The 26,062-nt window shown below is 48.6% G+C and overlaps 1 protein-coding gene across 3 annotated transcripts; it reads right to left on the bottom strand.

The window, feature by feature from the left end:
* Window positions 1–157: 157 nt before the first annotated feature.
* Window positions 158–15,168, bottom strand: MLEC (malectin). 3 transcript variants are annotated; one of them, XM_060028194.1, is made up of 5 exons: window positions 15,094–15,168; window positions 8,278–8,456; window positions 7,388–7,564; window positions 7,224–7,281; window positions 159–6,042 (listed from the first exon to the last, which is right to left on the bottom strand). In XM_060028194.1, the coding sequence occupies exons 2-5, from the start codon at window positions 8,440–8,442 to the stop codon at window positions 5,813–5,815; spliced, it is 630 nt and encodes a 209-aa protein (XP_059884177.1). In that variant the 5' UTR covers window positions 8,443–8,456; window positions 15,094–15,168; the 3' UTR covers window positions 159–5,812. The 3 variants fall into 3 exon arrangements, with proteins under 3 accessions (XP_069397413.1, XP_059884177.1, XP_059884176.1); XM_060028193.1 differs by lacking the exon at window positions 15,094–15,168 and adding an exon at window positions 14,245–14,643 and having other exon boundaries at window positions 160–6,042; XM_069541312.1 differs by lacking the exons at window positions 7,224–7,281; window positions 7,388–7,564; window positions 15,094–15,168 and adding an exon at window positions 14,245–14,644 and having other exon boundaries at window positions 158–6,042.
* Window positions 15,169–26,062: the final 10,894 nt, after the last annotated feature.

Below are 26,062 nucleotides of genomic sequence, written 5' to 3'. Positions count from 1 at the left end.
AAACATGATGGATAAATTATAGGGAAAAAAAAAATCCTTCCTGCTCTTTCTGCCCCTTCCCTTGTCAACACTGACAACACATCAGAAAAGGAAAAAGCAGAGAAAACCATCCCATGGCTTAGTCTGTCCACAGGCTATTGTGGAAGCTGAGGGGAAAACCGGAGGGGAGGCAGCAGGCTCAGCGTGCCTTGGAAGTGAAAGTTTCATGGCCTGGTGTTCCAGTGAAAGTGGAAACATAACAACTGTTTATTTTTCCTTGAATGAGCTGCTGGTTGAAATGGCCAGGCAGCATTTAACAAAACTCCGTTCCCTTAACCAAACATCCTGGTGAAAAGAAAAGAAAGCTCCCAGACTCATCACGGAAGAACCCTTAGCAGCCAAGAGAACCCCTGGGTTTCCCTCTTCCCACCCCATCACGTCATTTCTTTGCAATCAAGTTCAAACTCAATCCCAACACAGAGTGTCACTGCAAATTGTTTATTAAAACACAAAGCAATGGACAGTGAAAAACATCCTGATTTTTTTACTTTTTGGTGGGAGTAGGGTGGGGCATGGAAGGGGTAGGGACAGATGGAGACAGCCCAGAAGGAAAGAGCTCTATCCACCCCTACAGCTTTCCCGGGCCAGCCAGGTTCAAAGCCCCTCAATCACATCTCACTGTGTCGCTGGAAATGCGTGTTGTGGCTACAGACAGAGAGTAGGTTTGGCCTCTGCAGGGAGAGGATGGGAATCTAGAGTTGGAGCTACAGGGGCTACTAAGAACTTGACACTATCGTCCAGTACTTGGGTACAGAATAGAGCAGCCAGGCCCGATCTAGAGGGGTGGGGTTGGTTTCCTGACGAGCCAGGTTAGGCCAGTAGTGGTTGAAGAGGCTGCCCTGAGCTCTGAATGGGCAGCTGGTCCAAGCGTGGGAGAATTTGGTGGAAGGAAAATCCAAGGAGGGAACTAATCCAGGGTCAAATTTCTCTTCATTCCCTGGATCATGACACACCAGGGAAGACAGGAGTCAAGGATGTCTCATTCCTGGTTCTGCCATAATGCCTCTCCCTGCCAACTCTCCCCTCCCACCTGGCAACTCAGCCCTCCTTTCCCGACAGTTGTCCTTTGAAAGGACGGAAAGCGCACTTCAGATTGTTGTTGTTTTTCCTCGTACTGAAATAAAGCCCCGAAGCTCAGAATAGAGGTGAGAATGGAGTTCTGCTTTTCCTGGTGCTACGTGCTCCCCTCTCACAAGACTGCCTGGATGCGAGAGGTGCCAGGGCCCTCTGTGCCAACTCCAGCAGGCACTGCTGTTTCCCAGGCTGCCAGCACAATCCTGGCTCCTTGTTTTTATACTCCTGGGGGGTGGGGAGGGGGGAACCCGTCCCAAGAGATCCATCCTGCTCTTTTCCTGCCAACCCAGCCAGGCCCCAAATCATCTGCCCTTATCCAAATGATTTGGCAGCCTACAGCCAGCTTGCCAAATGCAGCTGGGCAAGGACAAACCAGCGGCAGCAAGCCACCCATGTACAGGGAAGAAACCGCCCTCGCTGGGAAGCGGACCCACTGGTGCCAACCTAGTCTTGTAACAAAATGAGGAAATCTAGCCCTCTTGCCCCAGGAGAGATATAAATACAGAGAGTCCTAGCTCAGACTGAAAGGGAAAAATTACTCTGATCTCTCCTAAGCTTGAACATGAAGGCTTCTTTGCAATTTTCTTAGAGCATTTGATCCCTAATTACATCTTCCCATAGAAGAAAAGCAGATTTCTTCTCTGGTTTCTGAACTGATCCTGGGTGTTTCTGGTTCTGCTTCTGCACCATCACTTAGCCTCGCCCCAGGCTCCTTCCCCAGGGGCCACAGTGGATGGAGGCCCAAAGCTTACCCTCCCTCCCCAACTTGTTTTTTGAAAACAGGAGCATCTATTCGTCTCTCACTCTGGAAAGCTCACCTGCTCTTCTAGGTCCTTTTGGAAGGCATGGAGGACAGTATTAATGTTGCCACTTGATGCCATTAAGGCTCCTCGAGGCAAGAAGACACCTGGATTAGGTCAGAGCCAGACAGCAAAGGGGAGGGGGAGGAAGGGACTGTGAGACCCCCTGCCCAGACCTGAATCTAGAGGGAACGCCCACCCTGGCTCAGAGCAGGAGAGGACAAGGCACTGTGCTGACCGGGTGGGTCCTTCCCCAATCCCCTGGGAGGGTCAAGAACCTGCTGATTCTCCCCCTGTGCTTCCCAAGGTGAGCCAATTTCTAGGGAAAGGAATATAAGTGCTAGGAAAGGGAAAATACTGCTGCTGTTTTCTGAAGTTCAACTGAGATTTTAGAAGCCATGGCCAGGCCTTCCCGGGAGAGGGCAGAGGCAGGATATGGAGGAAGAGAAATTCCTTAAAACAGAAGCTTCTCCAAAAAGAAAAGAAGTCAAATCACAATTCTAAAACTGGATTAAACAGTTCCCAGGCAAAGAAAGGGGGCGGTAAACTTAACTCAAACTTCACCCCATCTCTTCCAAGCCTAAGTGACCTCTACTGTGATCCTCCAATTTCAGGCCAGTATCTCTTAGGCAAACAGTGGGAACAAGAAAACAAGATCACACTCTCAAACCAACAGGTGGGCCTGCAGGCCCTGTGGTCCTCCTGCAATCTGACACCACTGACACAAAGAGAACCACCTTTCAAGTCACCAGAATGCAAGGTAAACACTGAGCAGCTTCTCCTCAATAGTGGAGGCTTTTTTAGAAAAATGTATCTGGTTTAGGGGACATGGGTCCCAAAGATTGTTTCCTGGCATGATGTTCCCGTCAGCAATGAGTGAAGCCCCCAAAAAGTCTGTTTAGAGGCCAGTTGGTCCCTGACCCAAATCAGGGCTACACTGCAGACTCTCAGCCCACCTCCCTCAGACATCTTTGCCCAGTCCACCCGGAAACTGAACCCAAGCCACACTTCTGGCAACAAGAGTTTCACCTTGGCTATCTGCTCTTGGCTTTGGCCAGCTGGGCTCAGGAAGATCTAAAACCCTAGGACAAGCATGGATCCAGTAGAAGAGCCCAGGCCTCTCCTTCCCCATGCCTAATGGGCGTGACTTCTCACCTCCCCAACCCCACCCAGACTCCCCTACAGCGCAGCCTCTGAGCCCCTAGCACCAGCTCAGGATACAGACGTGGGGACAAACAGTGCAAAAAGCAAAAGATGAACAACAGAGTGATTCTTGACATACACAATACAAAAATAAAAATAAAGAGTACCCCATCCCCACCCCTTTAACCCAAACTTCATGTACCTATATCATCTTGAAACAGCCAAAAAAAAAAAACAAACTTTCAAGTTCAGCATCACAAGCCAACCGTAACCAGCCCTGGGCAGCTCTGTGATCTGGGTGTGCTTGGCTCCAGGGGACTCTACCCCAGCCCCCCCCCATACTTCTTCCTGTTTCCTCACTTCCCCTTTAGTTTTTGTGAGCCACAGAAAGATGTTCCTTCCTTTCAGGCACAACCAAAGAGGAAAGTGCCCGTCCCTATCCCTGAGCTCAGGGGGAAAGGGTGGGCTTGGAAACAGAGGCAGAAGCAAAGCTGCTTGGCTTACAGTACCGTTAGGAAATGGCCCCAGGAACCAGGGTTTCCTTCTGAGACTCTGAGTCACCGAAGGGAAGGGTTGAGGTGAGGAGGCGGGGAGCCCTCCTTCCTCAGAGAGACCCAGGCAAACTAATGAACAAGGCAAAATGGAGGCAGCAAGTCCTCCCGCATCCTGTTTACTCTACTGGCAGTAGCCTACGGCTTTGGAGAGCTGTGACGGAATGGGACTCGAAGCCCCTGTCAGAAGCCCAATTAATAGTCAGGATGTCCACTGCCCCAGGCAGGTGGTCCCAGGACCAAGGCTTCAGGACATCATCCTATAACGCAGGAGCTTCATGAAGCACTCCAGAAGTGTTCCTCTGATTATAGCTTCAGGCCGCAGCTGTCCAGCTGCCTGACTCAGTACCCAAGTATCGAGGCCTAAGTCACAGCTGAAATAAAGGGCTACGACTCTCAAAGGACTAAATGCTGACTTGGAGTAACTCATTAAGAACCAAAACCCAGGACATGAGCCCAAGGGCTACTTACTTCGTCACATAATGAGCAGTTCAAATATATGGAGCTCTTGGAAAACATATCCAAAGAGACAAACTCAAAATTAAACGCATTGTAAAAGGATGAGCCTGGCCTAAGATTCTATGCTGCTCCAGCCCAAGCATAAGCTAATCCTGTGGCTTTCCATCCACAAAATTCCTTGTAGCTTGGCTGGGTCCTCCCTCATTGCTCCCCTAACTGGGAAAAGGATGACAGGGACCAGAAAGGAGAGGAACAAGGAAGCCTCACTTCCTGCAGAAATTTTCCCATGGAATTCAAGGCAAACACTTAGAGGCTAAGGGTGGCTTCAGAGCTGCCAGGACTATGGCTGACTGGCAATCTTTCAGCCCCGTCACATCAAGAACCTGGCTGAGACTTGGACAAGGAAATGAAAGGACAAAAAGGGCACGCTATTAAGGTCAGTGAGAGGCGTCACTGGGCCAGATACAGACAATCAGTCTAGCTCCTTGGGGCAGCTCTAGGCTTAAACCAAAACTGGTTGAACCGTGACATGGAAGGATGTGGAAATAAATGAACATCAGGTACTAGATACTCTCAACAGTGGTCAGTCACTTAGTAGGGCTCAAGTCTCCGAGGTTGCTCTTAAGTTACGCTAACATAAGCCTTTTCTGATCCAAAGACCAGAAGAGACTTTTAAGGTCAAGTGTTCTGTTGCTGCAGGCTGGAAAGCATCCCTGTCCCCTGGCAGCAAGACCCTACAAAGGGGCCAATAAAAGAACTGCTGGGTCAGGTCCTCCTGGCTGCTGGCTCAGAGATCCAGGGAGGGAGGTACCAGTAAGGTGAGGTGGTAGAGGATAAGACATTCAAGCAGAGGGAACCCCAAATCCCTATGTCTCCTTCCCTTCTTGGCAATAACTTAGCGGGATGGTTGAGAGAGAGATTTCAAATGAGCCAGGTTCAGAAAAAAAGAGAGAGAGAGAGGAAATCAAGTCCCCAACAGGCACTGAAATCAAAATGATTCGTTTGTGGTAAGAAGTCAGAGGCAACTTGAGGACCTGATATAAACTAATCGTCTCGGATACCAGACAGTTCTCTAACTGGCACATGTCAGGGAGACAAGCAATGACAAAGCTCAAACACTTAAGGTGGAACCATCATTGGGCTAAAACCAGAAAGGCTTCCAAGTAAGGAAGTATCTACTTTTCTTTCTTCTTTTTAATCCCCCTTCCGTTTTCATCTTTATCATACAAATTGTACACCTTCACACACACACACACACACACACACACACTTTGAATCCCAGGACATCTGAAAACTTATCTGGACATAACTTCACAACATACCCAACTCCCAGCGCTAGTCTTCTCAGGTAAGAAGATGACATTTCCCTGCTGTTAATTTCTAACCTAAAAAAAGGAACCGTGTCTGCTCTGAGTTCAGAGTCCTTTCCACTGTGTTTACGGACGAACACCCTGGACCAGGTAGGATCCAGTTTACCCTCTGTACCCTGGAGAGGAAAGAGACGGCTGGGGGCCACCACAAAGAGAGAACTAGGACTGGAGCAGGTCTAGGACCAGGTGGTGGATGAGGGCTGCTCTCTACTCACTCCGCCTCTTTTCATCTCCTTTAATTGTGTGTGTGTGTGTGTGTGTGTGTGTGTTTCATTTGTTTGTTTTTGTTAATCACTGTAAAAAATACAGAAACCCAAACCAACATGTTTGGTTTCTTTCCCACACCCCTCCACCTGTTCAGGATGGTGATTTGTTCTCACAATCGGCAGAGGCAGAAGAGGGTTGGAATGAAGACTCCGAAGGCCACCAGGATGGGAAACATGAGGCTGCTGTTGTCCGAGGCATAGGGGTTGGGCGTGCGGGGGCCCGACTGCACCCGGTTCTTATTGGTCTGTCTTTTGAGATTAGACCCTTCATCGTATTCTTCCTCCTCCTCCTCCTCTTCTTTCTTCTCCAGTCCTGGATGAGGCTGCAGCTTTGGTACATCTGACACAAGAAGAAGAACACTTTTTAAGTAGGACCCATGGCATTTACGTGAGGCCCTTAAGGGCAGTGAATGAGCCACAGTAAAGAGACCCTGTGACCTAAGCAGGATCCACAGGAAGGAGCAGAAACAGTTCCCAGCCTAGAGAAGAGCAGATTGCTGCGCAAACATTTGTCTTCTTTAGATTTAACTAAAACGTAGTAAAAGCCCTGAGCACGGAGAGGTTCACTATCTCCCCTTCCTGTCCTACTTCTTCAGAGCCCAGAAAGAACCAGACTGGACAAGGACAATGACCCGACACCCAAAGATTAACCTTTTCAAACCTCTCCTCCTCCCTCCTACAATCCCACATTCCCTTTTGATTCACACAGCAATCAAGGAAAAGCTGATCCACAGAGTTGTGGGTTCTCAGCACACACTACCCCTCTGTTTTCTGTCCCCTCCTGAGGGACTCTGGCTACAAATCAGTTTGGTGGCAAGACATCCTCTGGGATGTCAAAACAATAGGATGCGGAAAAAAAAAAAAAAAAGGATGCGAGCCTCGGTGCTTCCAGGATGAGGTGGGGAAAGGTACAGAGGTGGGATGGGGGAGAAAAGTCACTAAGACAGAAACTTTCTCTGCAAAAATCAGCCTGGGAAAGCTGGCAGCCAGGACCCTCAACCCTGAGAAAGAGATGTACTCTCAGGCTGGATCCCAAGGACAGGGAGACATTAATAGATGAAGTTTTGCTCAGTGCAGCCCAGCAATGCTGCACTCTCTTGGAGCACACCAAAACACTCAAGGACCCTTCTTTCTGCCTTTTTCTTCTTTCTGCCCCCAGGACACAGATGTCAAAGAAACAGAATAAGGATGAGTTTTAGGCAATTCCAAATGACTACAAGGCTCAGGGCACACCATGGGTAACATTATTAATCCCAATTTATAGTAGGGTTAAAGGATTTTGTCCAAAACCAATCCGCTGATTAATTGGCGGCAGCAAGATATGAACACAGATCTTACTCAGAAGCTTACGGCTAGCACCATGCTACACTTCACCCCCGGCCACCAGACTCTGAGTTCCCCACAATCTGGCTTTAAGTATTAGTGTTTTCAAAACAGCGATCAGCTAAACCATCCCCCCAAAGGCTTCCTCAATCATATCCTTCAGACCACGTCAAAAAGCAGATCAGAAACACAACTTACCGTCCACTGTCCCAGCCATGATGTAGAGTGCACAGACTTTGGGATTGTCATAGTATCCCTAGGAAATGGGAAACAGCGGTCAACCCCACACAGCAGCAAACATCCCCCCTGCACCCATTCTTTTGAGCTCATCCTCAGCTGTGAGGGCAGAGTAGGAGCGTTACCTTGACAAACTCGATGTAGAGTTTCCCTGTGAAGGTGGACACCTCCCCCTGGACACTCAGCTTCCCCTTTCTGATGCTCATCGGGATGATTTCATCATGAGCTGTACTGTGTCCAACGCGATCAAAGATATCCAAGTCCTTCACCACAACATGGCCATTCAATCGCACATCAAATACCTGCCAAGATGAGAAAAGGAGACAATGTCAAAACCACCCGCTTCACACCCCTTCCCCAGTTGGACATGAGGTACCTGCCTGGGCTTCAAGTTCAAAAGTAATTCAAGGAATGACAGGACTGGATATACTCCAGGGTGGCTAGAGTCCTTTACCTGAGCTAAATCAAAGCCATGTTCCTTCACTGTCAAGGTCGCACACTGGCCGTAGGGAACAAAGAATACAAACAAAAAGCTCAACATGGAAAGAAGGAAATTCAGAGGAAGGGACAGGAAAAGAACAGGGCTAAAAACAAGAAGGTGCTGACAACCAAGAAGGGAGAGGCTATAACCAGGAGGGCCTTAAGAGGATTAGTGGCCAAGAACTAGGATTCTGGCGTAGCCTTCTGTCACCAATCCCAAGGCAAGTTCAGTCGTGTAGTAATGGGACACAGCTGGGCAAAAGGAATCCAGCTTTGGGAGTTCCCTGGCTGCCTAGTGGTTAGGATCCTGGGCTTTCACTGCCATGGCCTGGGTTTGATCCCTGGTCACAGAACTGAGACCCTGCAGGCCGCATGGTACAGCCTTTAAAAAAAAAAAAAAAAAATCCCGCTTTTCCTCAAAGCTCATCTGTTCCTCCCTTCTGGGAACACGTCTCACACTCTCTGGCCCTTAGCAGAGGGCTATCCGAAAGTGGTAACATCCCACTGGTCAAGCAGGGGCCTGACCAGGCCTCACCTTCTGCTGGGACTGGGCAAAGTAGACCTCGGCAAATTTCAACACCAGTACATAGTCCCCCTCCTCCTTGATGGGCACTTCGTAGCCAAAGGTCTCCTCATTGTACCGCTCTGTTTGATACAGGATCTGGTCTTCGGGGTTGGAACGCAGAATTGGCAGTTTCATGCCATAGTCAGAGGCTGGGCACAAAAGACAAAGAGAAACCATGTCAGAGGCAGAACACAAAAGAAGAGTGGAGACCCCAGAACCACCAGAGGCATTTCCAGAGCAATGCTAATAACCCTCCCAGTGGAAGGGGCCACCTCCATTGCACCTGGCTCTCAAGAGACCAGCCACAAAGGCAAGAATCAGATAACCCGTTACCAAGGAAGAGTAAAATGAAAGAAACCAAGCACTAATCACCCCAAGAAGCTCCCATAACCCTCATAGCGGAACTTTTTGAAAGCATGTGAAAATGACTTTTCCCCAACTATATCCAGAGTGATGGGAAGGGAACAAGTCTAACTCATTACTAGAACAAAGCACTATGCTACAGCTGCTGGGCTCCCTGGTGAGGGAGAGCTTCAGAGAAACCTCATAAAACCAGGGGGATGGCCAGGAACACCGCAAGACAATTAAGTTCAAAGAATGTTGTTTTTTTCTCATTCAGAAAAGCTCAGTCTAAATAAAAAACAGGATATCTGTTAGGAAAGTCATTCTTCATTGTCTTTACTACAAATTAAGATACCAGCTTTGGCTGCTTTTTATAATTATTTCATTCAAAAAGTTCCAAGGATGGTCAAAAGAAATATGTTCATTAAAAAAAGGATGTGATGGGCTTCCCTGGTGGCGCAGTGGTTGAGAGTGTCCGCCTGCCGATGCAGGGGACACGGGTTCGTGCCCTGGTCCGGGAAGATCCCACATGCCGCAGGGCAGCTGGGCCCGTGAGCCATGGCCACTGAGCCTGCGCATCCGGAGCCGGTGCTCCGCAACAGGAGAGGCCACAACAGTGAGAGGCCCGCGGACCGGAGAAAAAAAAAGAGGATGTGATGTTCTCTAATTTCCTTTGGGTCCAAACACCTTACTTCCCACAGACTCATAGAACTCAACCTCACGCAGGCTCTTGAACTTTTCCCCAGACAAACCGAAAGGAAAACAAGCTCCTACGATATCCCCAGCACCTGACACAGGCCCTGGCACATACGTAGGCACTCAATATGATTCGCTGAATGAACAAATGGTAACAAAGGAGGTGCCTGCAGAGCAGTCAAGCCATGCACTCCTCTCCACAGGGCCAGAGCCACCCTAGCAGGGAAAGAAAATGTGCCACGGTCCTATTGGCACCCCTGGCCTAAGATGCCCAGGTCCAGAGGGAGCCACCTTTCCCGTTTCAGACAGACAAGGAATAAGGTGGAGTAATAGTAAAAAGTTCTTACTTGGGTGGGTATTAGAAGAGCCAAAAACCTCTGTTGCCCTCAGCTTGCCCCCAATCTTAGTAGGAGACGGGTCTGTACATGTTTTTCTTTCCCCCACGTTACATACCATACCCAGGTCTTTCCTCAAATATAAGATTCCACACTCCGGCCCCAGAGATGACTAGCTATGCTTTCCAGGGCTCCATCAATCTATTGATACTTTCCAAACCACAGACTTAGCAGTGATTTCAGTACATGGGCCTAGTCTCTCCTCCTCCTTGGAGAAGTCTTGGAATTAAGATTTTAAGACCATCTTCCAGTCTCACATGGTGACTCTGAAGACATCTGGCACCTAGATCCTTTGGGTGACGTTTGAGAGCGGTCATCCCGGGAGCTTTCCGGGAGCTTTATCTTCTGAAACTCCAAGGGAGAGGATCTTTTATCTCTAAGGGAGGTAAAAGAGTAACTAAAAGATCCAATGGCTAAGGTCAAGCCCTCGGAAAAATAAACAGAAGTGTTAACAGTTCCTGTAAGTGAATGGCAGCCAGGAGATCAGATGGACCGATGAGACAATGAACAGGAAACTCATTGCACTTTTGTCTCCAGACATTTTTTTCTTCCTATTTCTCTTCAAGAAATCAAAGAAGGTGGGGGCTGAGTAGCACTGCAAAGGATGTACTGCCAACTGCCCCAGCTCTGTTCCAGGCTCAGACCACAAACCTGTAAAGATTAAAAGATTGCCAGTCCTCTTCCACCTGAGTTCTAAGAATCTCCCTCTTCCTGAAAGACCGTGATCCTTACAAATTTGCAACAGTCACTAGATTTGCTTTTCAGAGACACAGAAAAGGTTGTGCATGTATACAGAATCATTTTCCCCCCCTTCCAGCATGGAAAAAGTGAGAAACTGATGGTAATGTAATCTGTGGCACTCTCAGTCCCACGGCTATGAAAACTCAGCCATGTGAGCAAAAAACTACTTAACAATCTTGGAATTACCTTTAAATATTTTCCCAAGTGGCTTTCCAACGAGATTTGCCACAGGCAAAGTTTTGCCCAAGTCCCAAAAGAGACAATAGCAAGAAGGACTTTTTCTCCGCCCCCACCCCAGCCTTTATGCACTCACAGCTAAGTTTCTCTGAAATACAGTGTACACATGCAGCACACCACTGCAGCTGGTAGGACATGGTTCAGATAGTTAACCAAAGGAGGGGGACCAAAGGGCCCACACTATGTCCCCAGCTTTTTAGCTCTAGACAATGGAGTCAGCAGGCTACGTGAAAAATTCAGCCCAGGTTTGAAGGTAAGAGGGGCCTGGATTTGAATCCTGGCTCTGCCACCTATTATGTGATGTGGAACAAGTTGTCTTCTCTAGGTGTTTTCTCACCTGGAAAATGGGGTATCACCTACCTAAATTCTCTACCAGTGAACTGCTTCTAGGAGGGCCTGCAAACAAAGTCTGCCCCTTATGTGGCAGTATAGGAAGAGAATTCTAAGCAAATCCCTTGGTCTTAAGCAAATCAGAGGTAGCAGTGTCTCTCTCACACTATCTTTTCAAGCTCTTATCTCCCCAAAGCCAAATCCTTCCCCAGCCAAAAGGAAAGGGTCTTCGTTAGGTCTACAGAATTAGTCATCCGATGGGCTCAGGCCCCTGGCCAGCTTTTTTCCCCTCCAGAGCCACATTCTGCTCCACTTTTAATTCCATGTAAAAGGTCATTGAGCAAAGAAAAAGATAGAGACACTTTAACCTACTCTGGACAGGAGAACTTTCAGACTCGTGTCACTGATTTCAAAAGCATGACAAGTTTTATGAAGGAAAACTGAAGGCTCAAGAGAGGGAAAGCGAATACTTCAAGGTCATACAAATGACTAGCGGGCATCCTTCTATGAAGAGGAAATATCTCCTAAAACCAAGCCAAGTTCAATGCCCTCAAGCCAAATAACCAGGTCTTTTCCACCACAGAGTCAAGAGGAACCCAGAAAAAGCAAGTTAAAAAGAACCTGGAATGCATAGCACACCAAAATCCCACACGGAGCGCTTCTGAATCACTCTCGGTAGTGGTACCTCCATCTGCTGAAGCACACAGGTTGAAAAAAGCCTTTCCCAGGCTGTCAGCATCTTCTATGAGCACTAGCTATCCTCAAGGCAGAAATGAAATTCAATAAACATTATGAAGTGCCTTTGAAAGCAAAAGCCACTGGGTGCCCTGGCCCACTCACGGTTACGAGAACGCTGAACTACAAAGACGCTATAGAGAAACAGCAAGTTCAAAAGCAGGCCAAACTCCTATCTGGATTAACTTGGCAACAAATACCTGAATTCATTCAACATAAAAATGGACTTTCCTCGCGTGCTGGAAACAATATCACAGGCATGTGGGAAAGACAGACATACAGCTCCTACCGCAATTACTATAAATAGCTGCAGGAGGCAAGGGTCTCCAAATACCTGGCAACCCTTACCCAAACAGTGCCAGAGAAGGGCAGGCAGAGGGAACCGCTGCACCACCCTTGGTGGTGCTGACTCCCTCACACAGAAAGAAACTAGAGAGCTGCCTTCTGAGAGAGGAAGATAAATCACTTCTCAGCCCCAGACCTAAAGCCAACAAAATGCTACTCTCAGGAGCCCTCTAAGTGCAATGTTGCAACTGGCTGGTCCAAGCTACAACAGCCTACAAGCCAACGACCGCCCTCTACTCTCCATCCACGCCTTAATACTGCTACAATTCATACCCAAATGGACCGCCAGAGTGGAGCAGGGAACCTCTTTATGGAGTGGCAGGGTCTGTCTGAGACAGGACTCCAGTACACATGAGCTTTGGTAATTTGGTAAGTCGCATACTTTTACCTGCTACAATAAACTCTTCCAAAGGAACTGCGACCATGAGCCAATAACCCAAGGACAGAGAGCCTGGCTGAGTGCTGACCAGACCAAAAAAAAAAAACCAAACCCACCGGCACCAACAAATTAAAACAACGATTTCTGAATAAGGGGAGTAGCTGGGGACTAAACCTGTGTGGTCTTAGCTCCCTCCTCTGCACAACGGACCAAAGAGGATAATGTAACCTATGTAAAGCCTGGTATCTGTTAAGTGAAAGGAACCATCTGCACACTGTCTCACCATGGCTATCTCTAGAGGCAAAGTCCATAAACGGTCTCCTTCCTCCCTGCCCACACCCATGAAGAAAGAGGAAGGGTCCAGGATGGAGATAGCAATGACCTCCTGCTATTAAGTCTGGCTTTGGCTGCTGTTACAGCTGCTAGAGACCAGGGCCCTGACTCAGCTGAACCCAGGCTACTGAGACCTACATGCCAGGGCTAAATAAATTCCAGAGCTAAACTGAAGACAAACATAGTGCTTCAGAAAACAGCTCTGTGTCCCAACACCGTGACATGTATGGAAGCAATAAACTCCCCAATATAACAAACTCCAGGACACTGCAATTAACTTGGTTGGAAGAACTAAGTTAAACCCTTTAGGAAAGGCAAGAGCCAAATCTGGCATTGTGGAAAAAAGAGTGAGAAGGTCTGTCTCCTACTTTTCTGAAGATGGCATATTGCCAATCTGGCAGCCTCTGAACCCAGCATACGGCATAAATCTCTTTCCAACACATGAAGCGACGAACTTCCTTCTTAATCCTGTTTTCCAATCCTACTAACAGAAGAAACAGAGTCTAGAGCAGATTTTCCCAAAGGGTGGTCTGCAGATGTCCTACATCAGAAGCCCTGGGTGCAGAAACCTGGGTTTAATCTACAGGTCTGGAATTTGTATTTTTAACCAGCTCCCATGGCAGTTCTTACACTAACTTTGAGAACTGTGCAGCTCTGTCAAAACTACTGTTGCTCAATCAATTAAGTCAAAATCATTTTTCCCATAAGCTGGAATCACACCTCTCAGGACCACTTAGGGTAGGTTCTCCGCACTCGCAGACGGAATATTCAGACCTTACGCTGGCTGACCCAGCTGACACACCACCAGCCCCCTGTGCAGTATGGTTTCGACATAACCGCCCTCTGGAAAGGGCCTGCAGCTTCTACTTTTATGCACACACATGCCCCGCTCCAAAGGGGGTTGGGGGAGGAGGCTACAATCAAACTTTCCTGGCCCATCCTCTTCGAAGACTCCTTTCCATTCTGGCTAAGAATCAAGCCCCGCTCTTGCAGAGAGGGCAAAGAAAGCGGCCCATTTCTGGGTCGGCAGGAATATACCAGAAACTGACTTGAAAGGCGAGCAGAACCTCCGGGTCAGGGACAGCGATAACCGAAAAACCCGTGAGGCCTCAAAGTGGCAACAGGCCGCCCTCGTCTTTACTCTCCTAGCTTGGGTGGAGGTGAGGGGTTAAGAAAATGCAGGATGCGAGGTCCAAATATCACTTCTCGCCAACTCTCTGCCTCGACGGCTCTAGGTAGCTTCGAGCCAATGCCAGGCTCTGGGCTCTGATCGGGTTCCCGAGGAAACCGTAGAGAGAAACTTCGCTCCAGAGACGTGGCCCCAGGGTCGAGGAAGGGGCTCGGGGCCCGCTGCGCCGGGCACGGCAGGCCCGGAATCCGGCGGCTCAGCCGAGGAGCTCTCACCTCGGCCCACCCGGCCTTCCAAAGGGTCCTTGCGAAAGTGGATGCCGTGCACGTCCACATGCGCCTCTCCGCCGGCGTTGACGGCCCAAATCACGCTCTCGGGCAGCCCGGCCCCAGCCGAGCCCACCACGCCGAGCCCCGGTCCCCGGAGCGCCGGCAGCAGCAGCAGCAGCAGCAGCAGCAGTCGCAGGAGCGCCACGGCGGCTCCCTCAACCGCCCGGGCGCCCAGCATGGCGGCCTCCACAGCGGGGGGCAGCCTCCGCCGAGCCTTGTCCTCAGCCCCGCCAGGCCGCCCCGGACTCAGAAAAACAGCGCCACGGGCCGCTGTGCCTCAGCCGCCGGAGACATGTCGCTCTCAGGCCTACTTCTCAGCCACGGGTACCACCTCCCACCTCAGGAACAACCTACCCCACCTCCCAGCCCCGGCCACGACCCTGCAGCCAATCAGCACCCGGCCCTCATTAACTACCCACCACCCCGCCGGGAGGCGCCCGCCCATTGCCTGCCAGGCGCGGGAAAAGGCGTGGCTACTCCCAGGAGCTGGCCCAACCACCAAGGCACGTGAGGGAGCGCGCGCAGAGTTGGGTTGAAGCGGCGGTTCAATGCGGAAGTGGCGAGGTGGAAGCGCCCAGGCGGTCCCGGAATCCCACAGCTGAATAGGAAAGGGGGCCTAGCGGGGAAGGTTTAGAATAGGGCGCACTGACACGTCGCCAGCACTTCCGGTGTTCCAGGTTTTGGGGACCGAATAGGCTCCCGAGGGGGCGCTGCCGACTTTCCCGCCCCCTTTCTTTCTCAGGGAGAAGCATGAGCATACGCTCTAGTAGGAGAAGCAATGATCACTCTTCCGACCTGAGACTCGGCCTTTCTCCCCGCGTGAGAAGAGAACCCATCCTCCTCTAGAAAGGCCACAGGCACAGGTTTTCAGGGCAAGGTTCTCACGAAGATCCCGCCCCCACCCCTTAGCGGGCTCTGGGCTGGTGGTAGCGTCCAGACGGCCGCCCAATCAGAAGGCTCCAACGCAGCGGAAACGCGTGGCTTGGGGGGAGGGGCTCCAGGCTACCCATATCTCCATGGCGACAGCCTCGGGCAGGCCCCCCTTTGGAGGGGAGGGGCTGGGGCTTTGCCGGCTCCGGCAAGGACTTGGAGGTACCCAGTATGGAGGTCCAGGCTGTCCCGTACAGGCATGACCCTAGCTTCCTCCCTGCTTTTTGGCAGTTCACCCAGCGCTCTCCTGCCTTGGCGATCCCTGCGCTGTGGTCGCTGCCCGAACTCCCACTTCTCAGAGAAACTGAGGCCCAGAGAGGGGAGGAGCGTTGCCCAAACGGTCAAACCGCAAGTTTAGGGCGGAGCCAAGGCAAAACTCCATTTATCCATTTGTTCCACATTATTTATCAAGACCCTACTACTAGGGTTGTCAGATTTAGCAGATAAAATACAGGAAGCCCAGTTAAATTTGAATTTCAAATAAATGGAACATACTCATACTAAAAATAATTTATTGCTTGTCTAAAATTCAAATTAAACTGGGCTTTTTTGCATTTTATCTGACAACCCTGCCTACTACCTGGCAGGCAATCAGTTTTGGGCAGCAGTGAACAAAACTACACCCAGGATCTCGCATGAGAATCACAGTCCTGACTCAATTATTTAGTTAGAACAATGAGGAATGCTATAAAGGAACAAAGTGAGGTACGGAAAAGGAGTGTAGGTGGGGAATTTAAATGCACCCGAATTCCTTCCCCAGACCCCAAGAGCAGATTCCCACAGAGACAATTTCTGTAGTATCCTCTACTGGTCCCACTTTTTTCCCCCTGTTTTGCAAGAATCTGGACTTGCTTCCTCCCACAGACTTGTTTCCCCTCCCAAGGCCTCTTTGGGGCCCTGCCCTAGAGTGTCGAATCCTACTTTCCTCTGAAACCTGTCATCTTTGGAGGAACCTGACAAGTCAGAGCTTGAAGAGCCCTCAGTGCAGGGGCGTGGTGCAAATGGGGAAACACAGGCACAAAGAGGTGATGGAGACTTCCTCCCTCCTGTAAAGCCTATGTTCTGGCCATTTACTACACTGCTTCCAGGAGCTCATGTTTATCCTCAAGGCAGTCTAGTCTAGGAGGCACTATCACAGAAACGATTAAACTTTTGAAAAGGACCCAGAAACCCTAACCTTAAGCCTTCTCCCAGTCTCCTAGATCCTTGGTCACCCCAGAAGGTAAACAAGATAACTGGCTAGCCCCCCTCCCCCAAACTAGGCCCTTCAGAGTCCATGCCTTGCTGGGCTATCCTTGTACCGAGGGGCCTGGCCCCGCTTTTGAGGTTCAGATGCTTGTCGATTAGGCTACCTCTTAGGTAAAACAAAAGTTCTGATACCCTGGAGGCGGGATGAGCATGGGATCTGAGTTAGACTTCCTGGGTTCCAAACCCTGCTCCACCATTCACTCACCATGTGGTCTTGGGCAACCTCTGTGAGTTTCAAGTTTCCTCAACTGTGACATAATAATAGTTTCTACTTCAAAGGGTAGACGTGAGAATTAGAGAAGGTAATGCAACCATTTGACTCAGCAATTTCACTCCATTTCACCCAAGAGAAATAAAAACATATGTTCACACAGACACTTGTACATGAATGTTCATAGCAGCATTATTCATAATGGCCAAAAAGTAGAAGTAACCCAGATGCCCATCAACTAATGAATGGGTTTTTAAAATGTGGTATATCTATACAATAGACTATTCAGCCAGAAAGTAACAAAGTACTGCTACAGACTACAACATGGATGAACCTTGAAAACATTGTACTGAGTGAAAGAAGCCAGAAAAAAAAAGGCCACAAAGTCTATTATTGCATTTATATAAAATGTCCAGAATAGGCAAATCTATAGAGACAGAAAGTAGCTTATGGTTTGTCTGGGGCTGGGGAAGCAGGGAGATTGGGGCGTGATAACTAAAGGGTATAGGGTGTCCTTTTGGGGTAATGAAAATATCTAAAATCAATTATGGTATGATTGCACAATTCTGTGAATATACTAAAAACCACTGATTTGTACATGTTAAATAGATGAATTGCATGGTATGTGAATTATATCTAAATAAAACTGTTACCAAAAAGAAGAGGGAAGAAGAGGAAGAGAAGGAGGTGGGTGGAGGAGGGAGGGGAGAAGGCGATGTACATTAGAATAGAATAGACATTAGAATAGTGGCTGCCACAAGCCAAGCACTCAACCAGTCGTTATCCTGGAATGAAAGGGTCCCTGAGTTTTTGCTTTCTGCAATGTAACCCCACCTGCACTGTGACAGACTGCCAGAGTTAGGCTTTTTTAGGAATGCCCAGAGCTCATGATAAGTATAATCACTGAGGTTGCAGCCTCCTCAAACTCCTTTCTGCTGGAAGACTCTGTGCCCCTTAAGGGTGACAATGTCTTCTGTAGGCAGCACCCCCTCACCCTGGGGCAGGTGAAATTGGTGGTACCATTTAACAGGGTATTTCCTAACAGAAGAATCGGGCCCTTCAATTCAAGCTCTTTCTCTTATCTCATGAGATTCTTACAGTGTTTGAAAGCCCCATAGCCTACTATCCCCATGTATATAACAGAGGAAACAAGCCCGCAGGGATAGGGGCCAGCAGTTTTCAAATGATAGGCGTTGCTCCTGCAAGCAGAAGTTGGTTGCTACAGAATGGGGTCTCATCTGAGAGATTCTGGCTCAGGGGCAGTCTCCTGGGGGCAAGGCAACTTGACTGGGGCGGAGGGAGTCAAGTTTCTGGCAGCTGAAGGGTTATCAGGAGTGGGACTCAGGGCTGGGATGGCAGTGGGGGCAGGAGACAAAAGGATTAGGGTTGCAGCTGCCAAGCCAGACTGGAGGTCCTGACCCCAAGGCAGGATTACATCCAAAGTCCCTGACCTAGGGAATTCCCTGGCAGTCCAGTGGTTAGGACTCCGTGCTTCCACTGCAAGGGGCATGGGTTTGCTCTCTGGTCAGGGAACTAAGATCACGTGGTGTGGCCAAAAAAAAAAAAAAGTCACTGACCTAGAGGAGTCCCCAAATAGCCCCAGGCCTGCTCTCAAGGCTGGCTGTCCACACAGCAGAGAGTGTGAGCTCTAGGAAAGCAAGGGTGTCAGTTCCCTGGTGGCACTGGGCCCAGGCCATTTCTCTCCAGCCTCCAGTGTCTCCTGCCTGCTGTGGAAGGTCAGCCCCATTTGAGAGCCCAAGGACCCTCAGAGTGGCTGCATCCCCACCTCCTTCAGCTGGGGCTGGTTTTCTCCAAAAATTACTTCAAGTCTTCAGAGGAGCAGAAACTCTCATTCATTGCTGGTGGGAATGGTCAGCCACTTTGGAAAACAGTCTGGCAGCTTCTTACTAAACTCAACATACTCTTACCATGAGATCCAGCAATCAAACTCCTGTGTATTTATCCAAAGGAAGTGAATACCCACGTCCACACAAAAACCTGCACACGGATGTTGACAGCAGCTTTGTTCATAACTGCCAAAACTAGGAGGCAACCAAGATGCGCTTCAATAGGTGAATGGATAAATAAACGATGGTACATCCAGACAATGGGATAGTCTAATATTATTCAGTGCTAAAAAAGAAATAAGCTATCAAACCATGAAAAGACAAGGAAGAATCTTAAAAGCATAATACTAAGTGAAAGAAGCCCATCTGAAAAGGCTACATACTGTATGACGCCAACTATATGCAGCAAAACTATGGAGACACTAAGATCAGCGGTTGCCAGGGGTTATTGCAGGGGGTGGGGGGATGAATAGGTAGAACACAGAGAATTTCTAGGGCAGCGAAACTACTCTGTGTGATATTATAGTGGTGGATACATGTCATTATACTTTTGTCCAAAGCCGTAGAATGTACAACACTAAGAGTGAACCTTAGTATAAACTGGACTTTGGGTGATAATGGCATGTCAATGTAGGTTCATCAATTGTAACAAATGTACCACTCTGGTGGGGATGTTGATGGCGGGACAGCGGTGTATGGGTCGGGGGAGTGGGGACGTGGTAATATGGGAACTCTGTGTATTGAAGCTTTCTACTCAGCTTTGCTGTGAACCTAAAACTGCTCTAAAATATAAAGTCCATCTAAAAAAAACGCTACTTCAAACCCTCCAGAACCTTCTCAGGGTGGAGGATCTGCCTCCATGGAGTGACAGGAATGGAGATTTGAGAGTCAGACAGAACTGGGTTCAGGTTCTTTCTTAGTGGCTCCCCAGCTCTGTTACTCCTTTTCTCTCTAATCACTTCTCTCCTAAAGTGCAAATAAGATCATCCATCTCATAGTTGTTGCAAGGATTAAATGAGATGGTTTAAAAATGTACCTAAATTATTTTTCTCTGTTTGTGGAAGAAAGATAAATGTTTTGTGGAAAACTCAGAAGAGAATTTTACAAAGATAAAATTCACCATAATTCCATCCAAAACTGGCATAAGGCATAAACTCAGGCCCTGAGAGAGCAGGTTCTCAAGAACCATTGTTTCCCAGCCATTTGATTCTCACCTCAAGAAGTTGGGAAAATAGAATGTCCCCATTATGCAGATAAGAAAATGAAGTTCAGAAGGGTTAGATGAATTGCCCACACAATGAAGAGGCAAAAGCTGTGGCTTTTTTGGCTTCTAATCTACTCCTTTTCCTCTGAGCCAGGCTACCTATCAGACACAGATTGGTGCAAATCACAGCTCCACCATTAATTGCTGTGTGACTTTGGGTAAATGAATTCACCTCTCTGAGCCTCAGTTTCCTCATCTGTGAAATGGAGAGAATAATTATACATGCCATGTAGGACTGTAAGAAGTAAAAAGAAATGTTTTAAACAAGGAAAATAAGGACATGTTTTAGAAGCTAGCATCATAGGACCCTTGAGCCCAGAGCTAAGTACTCAATAAATATTAGTCATGGGTGTATGGAGGCATGGACCCCTTGATTCAAAGCCTAGCTCAACTTCTTAGAGCTATGCAGCCTTGGGAAAGTCATTTCTCCTCTTTGGGCCTGTTTCCTCATCTGTAAAATGGAAATAAGATTCACCACGTAAGGGTGTTAGGAGCCCTTAAGGGAGTAGGTCTTCAATGCATAGTAGCTGTGAATCATTTAAGAAGAAATAATTATAACATGTGACACTGGTAGTTTGGTAAATAGAAAAGGCCTTGGTGAAATCTTCAGGCTAAGGAGTTGGGAAAAACCTTTCCACCCCAGGGAGGGAAAAGCCAAAGGGTCCCACAGTTCAAAAGTAGAAAATGGAGGAGCTGTTTGGAAGCCCCCAGGGGCAATTTCACCTTGTCCCACAAAACTGAAAAGGGGTGTTTCTTCCTATATAGATAAGGATCAGAGGAACAAAGCATGCTATTAATTAAGTCTTGCCTATTTTAAGTTTATGGAATATTTTTCCCCTTTAAAGATAAGCTCACAATAAAAGTTCAAAAGGTAAACACAGAGAAGGGGAGGGGGCCAGCCCTGCCTTCTGCTCAGCTCGCCCTGCCAGCCCTTGGTCTTGGAGGTGGGTGGGTCTGGTCCCAAAGCCAAGTTTCCATGCCTAGGGCCTCTAGTAGTTAGATAGCAGGGGGATCAGAACCACCCAAAGAGTCAGGGAACCAGCCCACGGTGTCTCCTGGTCCTGCCCCAAGTAGGCAACTTGAACCAAGAGAAACCTGGCTGGGTCTCCAATGGGAGACCATGGGAGGGAGAATGGACTTGGCTATTCTTTGCTTCCCCCAGGAGGATATGAGTCACAGGAAAGTTGCCTGGGACAAGGACAGAAAAAAAACAAATGCCTTCCCATCTGGGTGGCCTTGGGCAAGTCACTTCCTTTCTGCATTTCAGTTTCCTCACCTGTAAATGAGGTGGTGAGAACCCTCAGCCGCCCAGGGTTGGAATGAGGACTATATAAAAGCAAATTTCCAAGAGTGCCTTACACAGCCATCGTCAGCACTCCCTATATATTAGCTGTTCTTATTATCTCCCAGACTCTTCTTATGTTAAGGACACAATTTTTTGGAGTCAGGAACACCAGGGACGGTCTTGGCAAGTCACAACCCCTCTCTGAACCCCAGTTTCCTCATCTGTAAGATAGGGTGGTTGTATAGATGGAGTGAGATGATAAATGAAAGGAACTTAACACATACCCAACAACACCGCATAAATAAATGAAGCAGCTGCTGTATCCTTTCCATTCTCTCCCCTTGACCTGGGCAAATTAGGGAAGCAAGAAGAAATACAATAGCCAGTGCTTGCACGCCAGGTTACTCGTCAGCTGTCCCTTTAGACTTGAACTTTCCACCATGATGGAAATGTGCCATATCTGCACATCTAGTACAGCAGCCACCTGCCACACGTGGCTATTGAACTTGTGAGATGTGGCTGGTACGACCAGGGAACTAAATTTTTACTGAATTTGAATTCACTTAAATTTAAATAGCCACATGTGGCGAGTGGCTACCATATTGGATGGTATTACAGATGAGAAAACTAAAGCTTCAGCAACTGACTTAAGGTCCCAGAGATTGTTAATGATTGATCATCAAAGACTAGCATCTAGGTCTGCCCAACTCCCAATCCTTTGTCTGTTTTCTGATTCCATGGCACTGCCTGTGACTTTGAGACCCCTGTAGCACAAGGACATGGTCCCCAAAGATCCGACATTGGAACAGAGTGAGACCTGAGGTCAGGAAGCCACCAGGAGTGGGGCCTGGAGCCCTTCCTGCACCCGACGGCAGTGGTCACAGATGGCTGCCACCCTCTGCACCCCCAGGCTTTTTGTGGATTTTGTTCATTTGTTCAGTAAATAATTGCTGAGTACCTACTAGACACTAGAGATACTGCAGTGAACAAGGTAGATGTGGTCTCTGCCAACATGGAACTTACATTCCAGTGAAGGGCAGGGGGCATCAAACGATTAAAAAAAAAAGTAATATAATAAATGTATTAGGCCAGAAATTACATATATGCTCTAAAGAATATAAATGAGATGTGGCAGTGGCTTCCTTCCTTCCTTCAATAGGGAAGCCAAGGAAACATTCAAGCCCAGCCCCAAGAAATGAGAAAGATCCAACAGCTACTCAATGAATGCAGGGAAAAGCATTCCAGGCAGAGGGAACAGCATGTGTGAAGGCCCTGAGCCAGGCCTTCTATTAAGCATTATGCATGGATTATTTCTCCACAACCCCCCCAGGTATGTGCAATTATTATCATTAATAATGGACAACAAGGCTCAAAGAAGAAGAGGGACTCCCTTAATACCTATATCCCTTAACCTCTCTAAGTGGCAGAGATGGGTTAGAAAGCAAGTTCATGTTACCACCAAAGCCCATCCCTTGATTATGAAACTCAGCCCCTTTGTCCTCTTTCGAGGAAAGACAGACATCAGTAAGATCATTGGAGCAGGTGACAGGCACCTCCAGAGGGGTGAAGGGATATTCTGGCCCTGCAGCCTAAGCCACAGGCACAGCCAACAGCATCAGGTCCACTTTGCAGGACCATACTGTGCAGATCGTCACTCCCTGGTCATAGAGCCAGATCCCAGACTTAAGCTGTGATTATCTTGTCACTGTCAATGAGAGGTTCAGCCACAGTTATTAAAGAATGCCAAGGCTGGCTCTCCCTTCCCCTTTCCTTGAGAGGGGATCACGGAGGCATGAAGACACATGGGAGAAGGGATAGGGAAATAGGGAATAACAATGCAATAATCATAAAAATAGCAAAAACCTGTATCAGGATTACTATGTGCCAGGCACCACTCCAAGGGCTTCAAGTATACTAGCTTGTTTTGTCTTCAAAACAACCCTGTAACCTCATCCCCATTTTGCAGATGAGGAAACTGAGGCCCAGAGGGTCTTATAACTCACCCAAGAAGACATAGCTTATAAGTGGCAGAGCTGAGATTTGAAACCAGGTGGCTGACTCCTGAGTTCACACTTTAAAAAACAAACAACAATTAAAAAAAAAAACTTTTTATTACAAAATAAGACAAACAGAAAAACATACAGAATAAATGTACAACTTAGCGAGAGGCAAACACCCTTGTAACTACCACATGGATCAATAAATAGAACTTTGGGAGTTCCCTGGCAGTTCAGTGGTTAGGACTCAGTGTTTTCACTGCCATGGCCCTCGGTGCAATCCCTAGTTGGGGAACTAAGATCCCACAAGCCTTCCACAAGCCGCATGGTGTGGCCAAAAAAAAAAAATAGAACTTTGCCAGACTCCCCAGAAACTCCCCTCTCTGTGCCCCATCCCAATCCCAGCCCTCTCCCTCTCTCTCCCTAAAAGGAACCACTGTTCAGACTTTTTTTTTTTTTTTTTGGCTGCACAGGCATGTGGGATCTTAGTTCCCTGACCAGGGGATTGAACCCACGCCCCTGCTATTGGAAGCGCAGAGACTTAACCACTGAGCTGCCAGGGAGGTCCCTATTCAGATTTTTATAGGAATAATTCCCTTGTGTTTCTTTATGTTTTTTTGTTCCACTGGAGTGCACATCTCTAGACACTGTCATTTATTCAGACCCATTTTTGTTTGTGGCCGTGCCACGTGGCATGTAGGATCCAGGATCTTAGTTCCCCAACCAGGGATCAAACCCATGCCCCCTGCAGTGGAAGCACGGAGTCCTAACCACTGAACTGCCAGGGAAGTCCCTATTCAGGCCCGTTTTTTAAAAAACCTTGATACCTGGGACTTCCCTGGTGGCGCAGTGGTTAAGAATCTGCCTGCCAATGCAGGGGACACGGATTCGAGCCCTGGTCTGGGAAGATCCCACATGCTGCGGAGCAACTAAGCCCGTGCGCCAACACTGCTGAGCCTGAGCTCTGGAGCCCGCAAGCCACAACTACTGAGTCTGCGTGCCACAACTACTGAAGCCTGCACGCCTAGAGCCCGTGCTCCGCAACAGGAAAAGCCACCGCAATGAGAAGCCCGCGCACTGCAACGGAGAGTAGTCCCCGCTCGCCGCAACTAGAGAAAGCCCGTGTGCAGCAACAAAGATCCAATGCAGCCACAAATAAATAAAAAAATAAAGGTTTTAAAAAAAAAACCCTGCTGTATAAAAAATAAATAAAATAAAATACACGGCTTCCCTGGTGGTGCAGTGGTTGAGAGTCCGCCCGCCGATGCAGGGGACACGGGTTCGTGCCCCGGTCCGGGAAGATCCCACATGCCGTGGAGCGGCTGGGCCTGTGAGCCATGGCCGCTGAGCTTGCGCGTCCGGAGCCTGTGCTCCGCAACGGGAGAGGCCACAACAGTGAGAGGCCCGCGTACAGCAAAAAATAACAATAATAATAAAATAAAATACAAAAAAAAAAAAAAGAAGTCCCACCTGAGCCGCTCTACCCTCCAAGGTCTGCGGTGGGGTCAGGCCTTGCCTCTCTGACCAGCATCATCTCTACTCCTCCCTCCAGCCCAGTACACCAGGCAAGTGGAATTCTGCTTCGTTTCCCAAAGGAGCCACACTCTCCCTTACCTCCAGGTCTTTGCTTCCGCTGTTCCTTCAACTGGAAACACTCTTCCCCTCACTTCCTCTGACTGAGCATGGCTGAGCCTTCAGGTCCTAGCAAATCTGTCCCTTCCACCCCACTAGATTGGGTGGGTATGTTTTAGTACCCTCACTTCTCCTAGGCTAACCTCATAAGTAACCTAGTAACTATAGCACTTATACCACTACATTAGCCTTGTCTGTTTTCTTATCTGTTTCCCCTTCCAGTCTGAGCTCCTAGAAGACAGGGACCCTGGCACAGGACCTGGCACATAGTAGGTGCTCAATAAACAGTGGTTGAATGCATGAATGAATGAGTGAATGAGTTGCACTTTACAAGTCACAAGGAGGCAAATCCAGGCCCAGTTTAAGACCTTACAGACAAGGAGAACTCTTCTAAGATGACACCCACCCACCCAGGGGTGAAGACGCAGAAAGAATTCCTACCTGGGATAGGGTCCATCTCGGAAAATGGGTCTCAGTTCTTGGAAAGTAAGAGAAACTTTTCTTCAAATGATCTTATTAGGAACCCCTAGATATAAGACAAATTCAAGGGGAGAAGCACTAGTTTCAGCATTGGCGAAGGCAGCAGCCCCACCTCTGGGCCTCCCCTTGACTCGAGCACTCCTCTGAACAGTGGCCTGTCATCTTCTCAAGTCGCTTTATCACAGCTGCCTTGTCTATGATTTTAGGAGGCCACAATACTGAGGACAGAAGTGTCCTAGCTGACACCCTAACTCTACCCTCTCCCTGAGGTGCCCCCAAGGGTTCATCCTGTCAGCTGACACAGATGCCCCCAGAAGCCCCCTTTCTACAAATGGCTCCTCTGGCCCTCCAAGGTCACTGGATTTCTGAAACAGTGTAGATCTGGGGGTCTTTGGGCAGAGCTAGGTACAGGAGCAGGCAGGGCTGCAGGCCTGCCTACTGGGGCACAGAGCCAAGGGCTTAGTCCCAGAATTGGATTATTCAAGGGAATTTGGAGCTCCCAGACACCCTAGCCTCTGGGACACGGGGATTACCCAGGCCTTTGTGTGGGGGGGTGCCCGGGGGTGCCCACAGTCCTTCCCTGCAAGATCCGACAGCACGAATCCTCCATCTACCTTCTGCTTCCAGCCTTTAGCCCACAGCACACCTGCCTCCCTCGTGTCTGGGATTTACAGCAGTGTTATTCAAATTGAGGTCCTGAGAACATCAAGCATGCCCTGGAACTTGTTAGAGATGCAAATTCACTGAATCTGAATCACTGGGTGGGGCCCAGGCCTGGGGGCGAGGCTAACAAACCCTCCAAGCGATTCTGATGAAAATACTCAAGTTTGAGAACCACTGGCTTGGAGAACATGGGTCCATCCCACACAC

Source organism: Delphinus delphis, chromosome 13, assembly GCF_949987515.2.
Source record: "Delphinus delphis chromosome 13, mDelDel1.2, whole genome shotgun sequence".
Lineage (NCBI taxonomy): Eukaryota > Metazoa > Chordata > Mammalia > Artiodactyla > Delphinidae > Delphinus > Delphinus delphis.
Note: the sequence above shows the minus strand (reverse complement) of the source record. Positions and strands in the feature narration are given on the sequence as shown.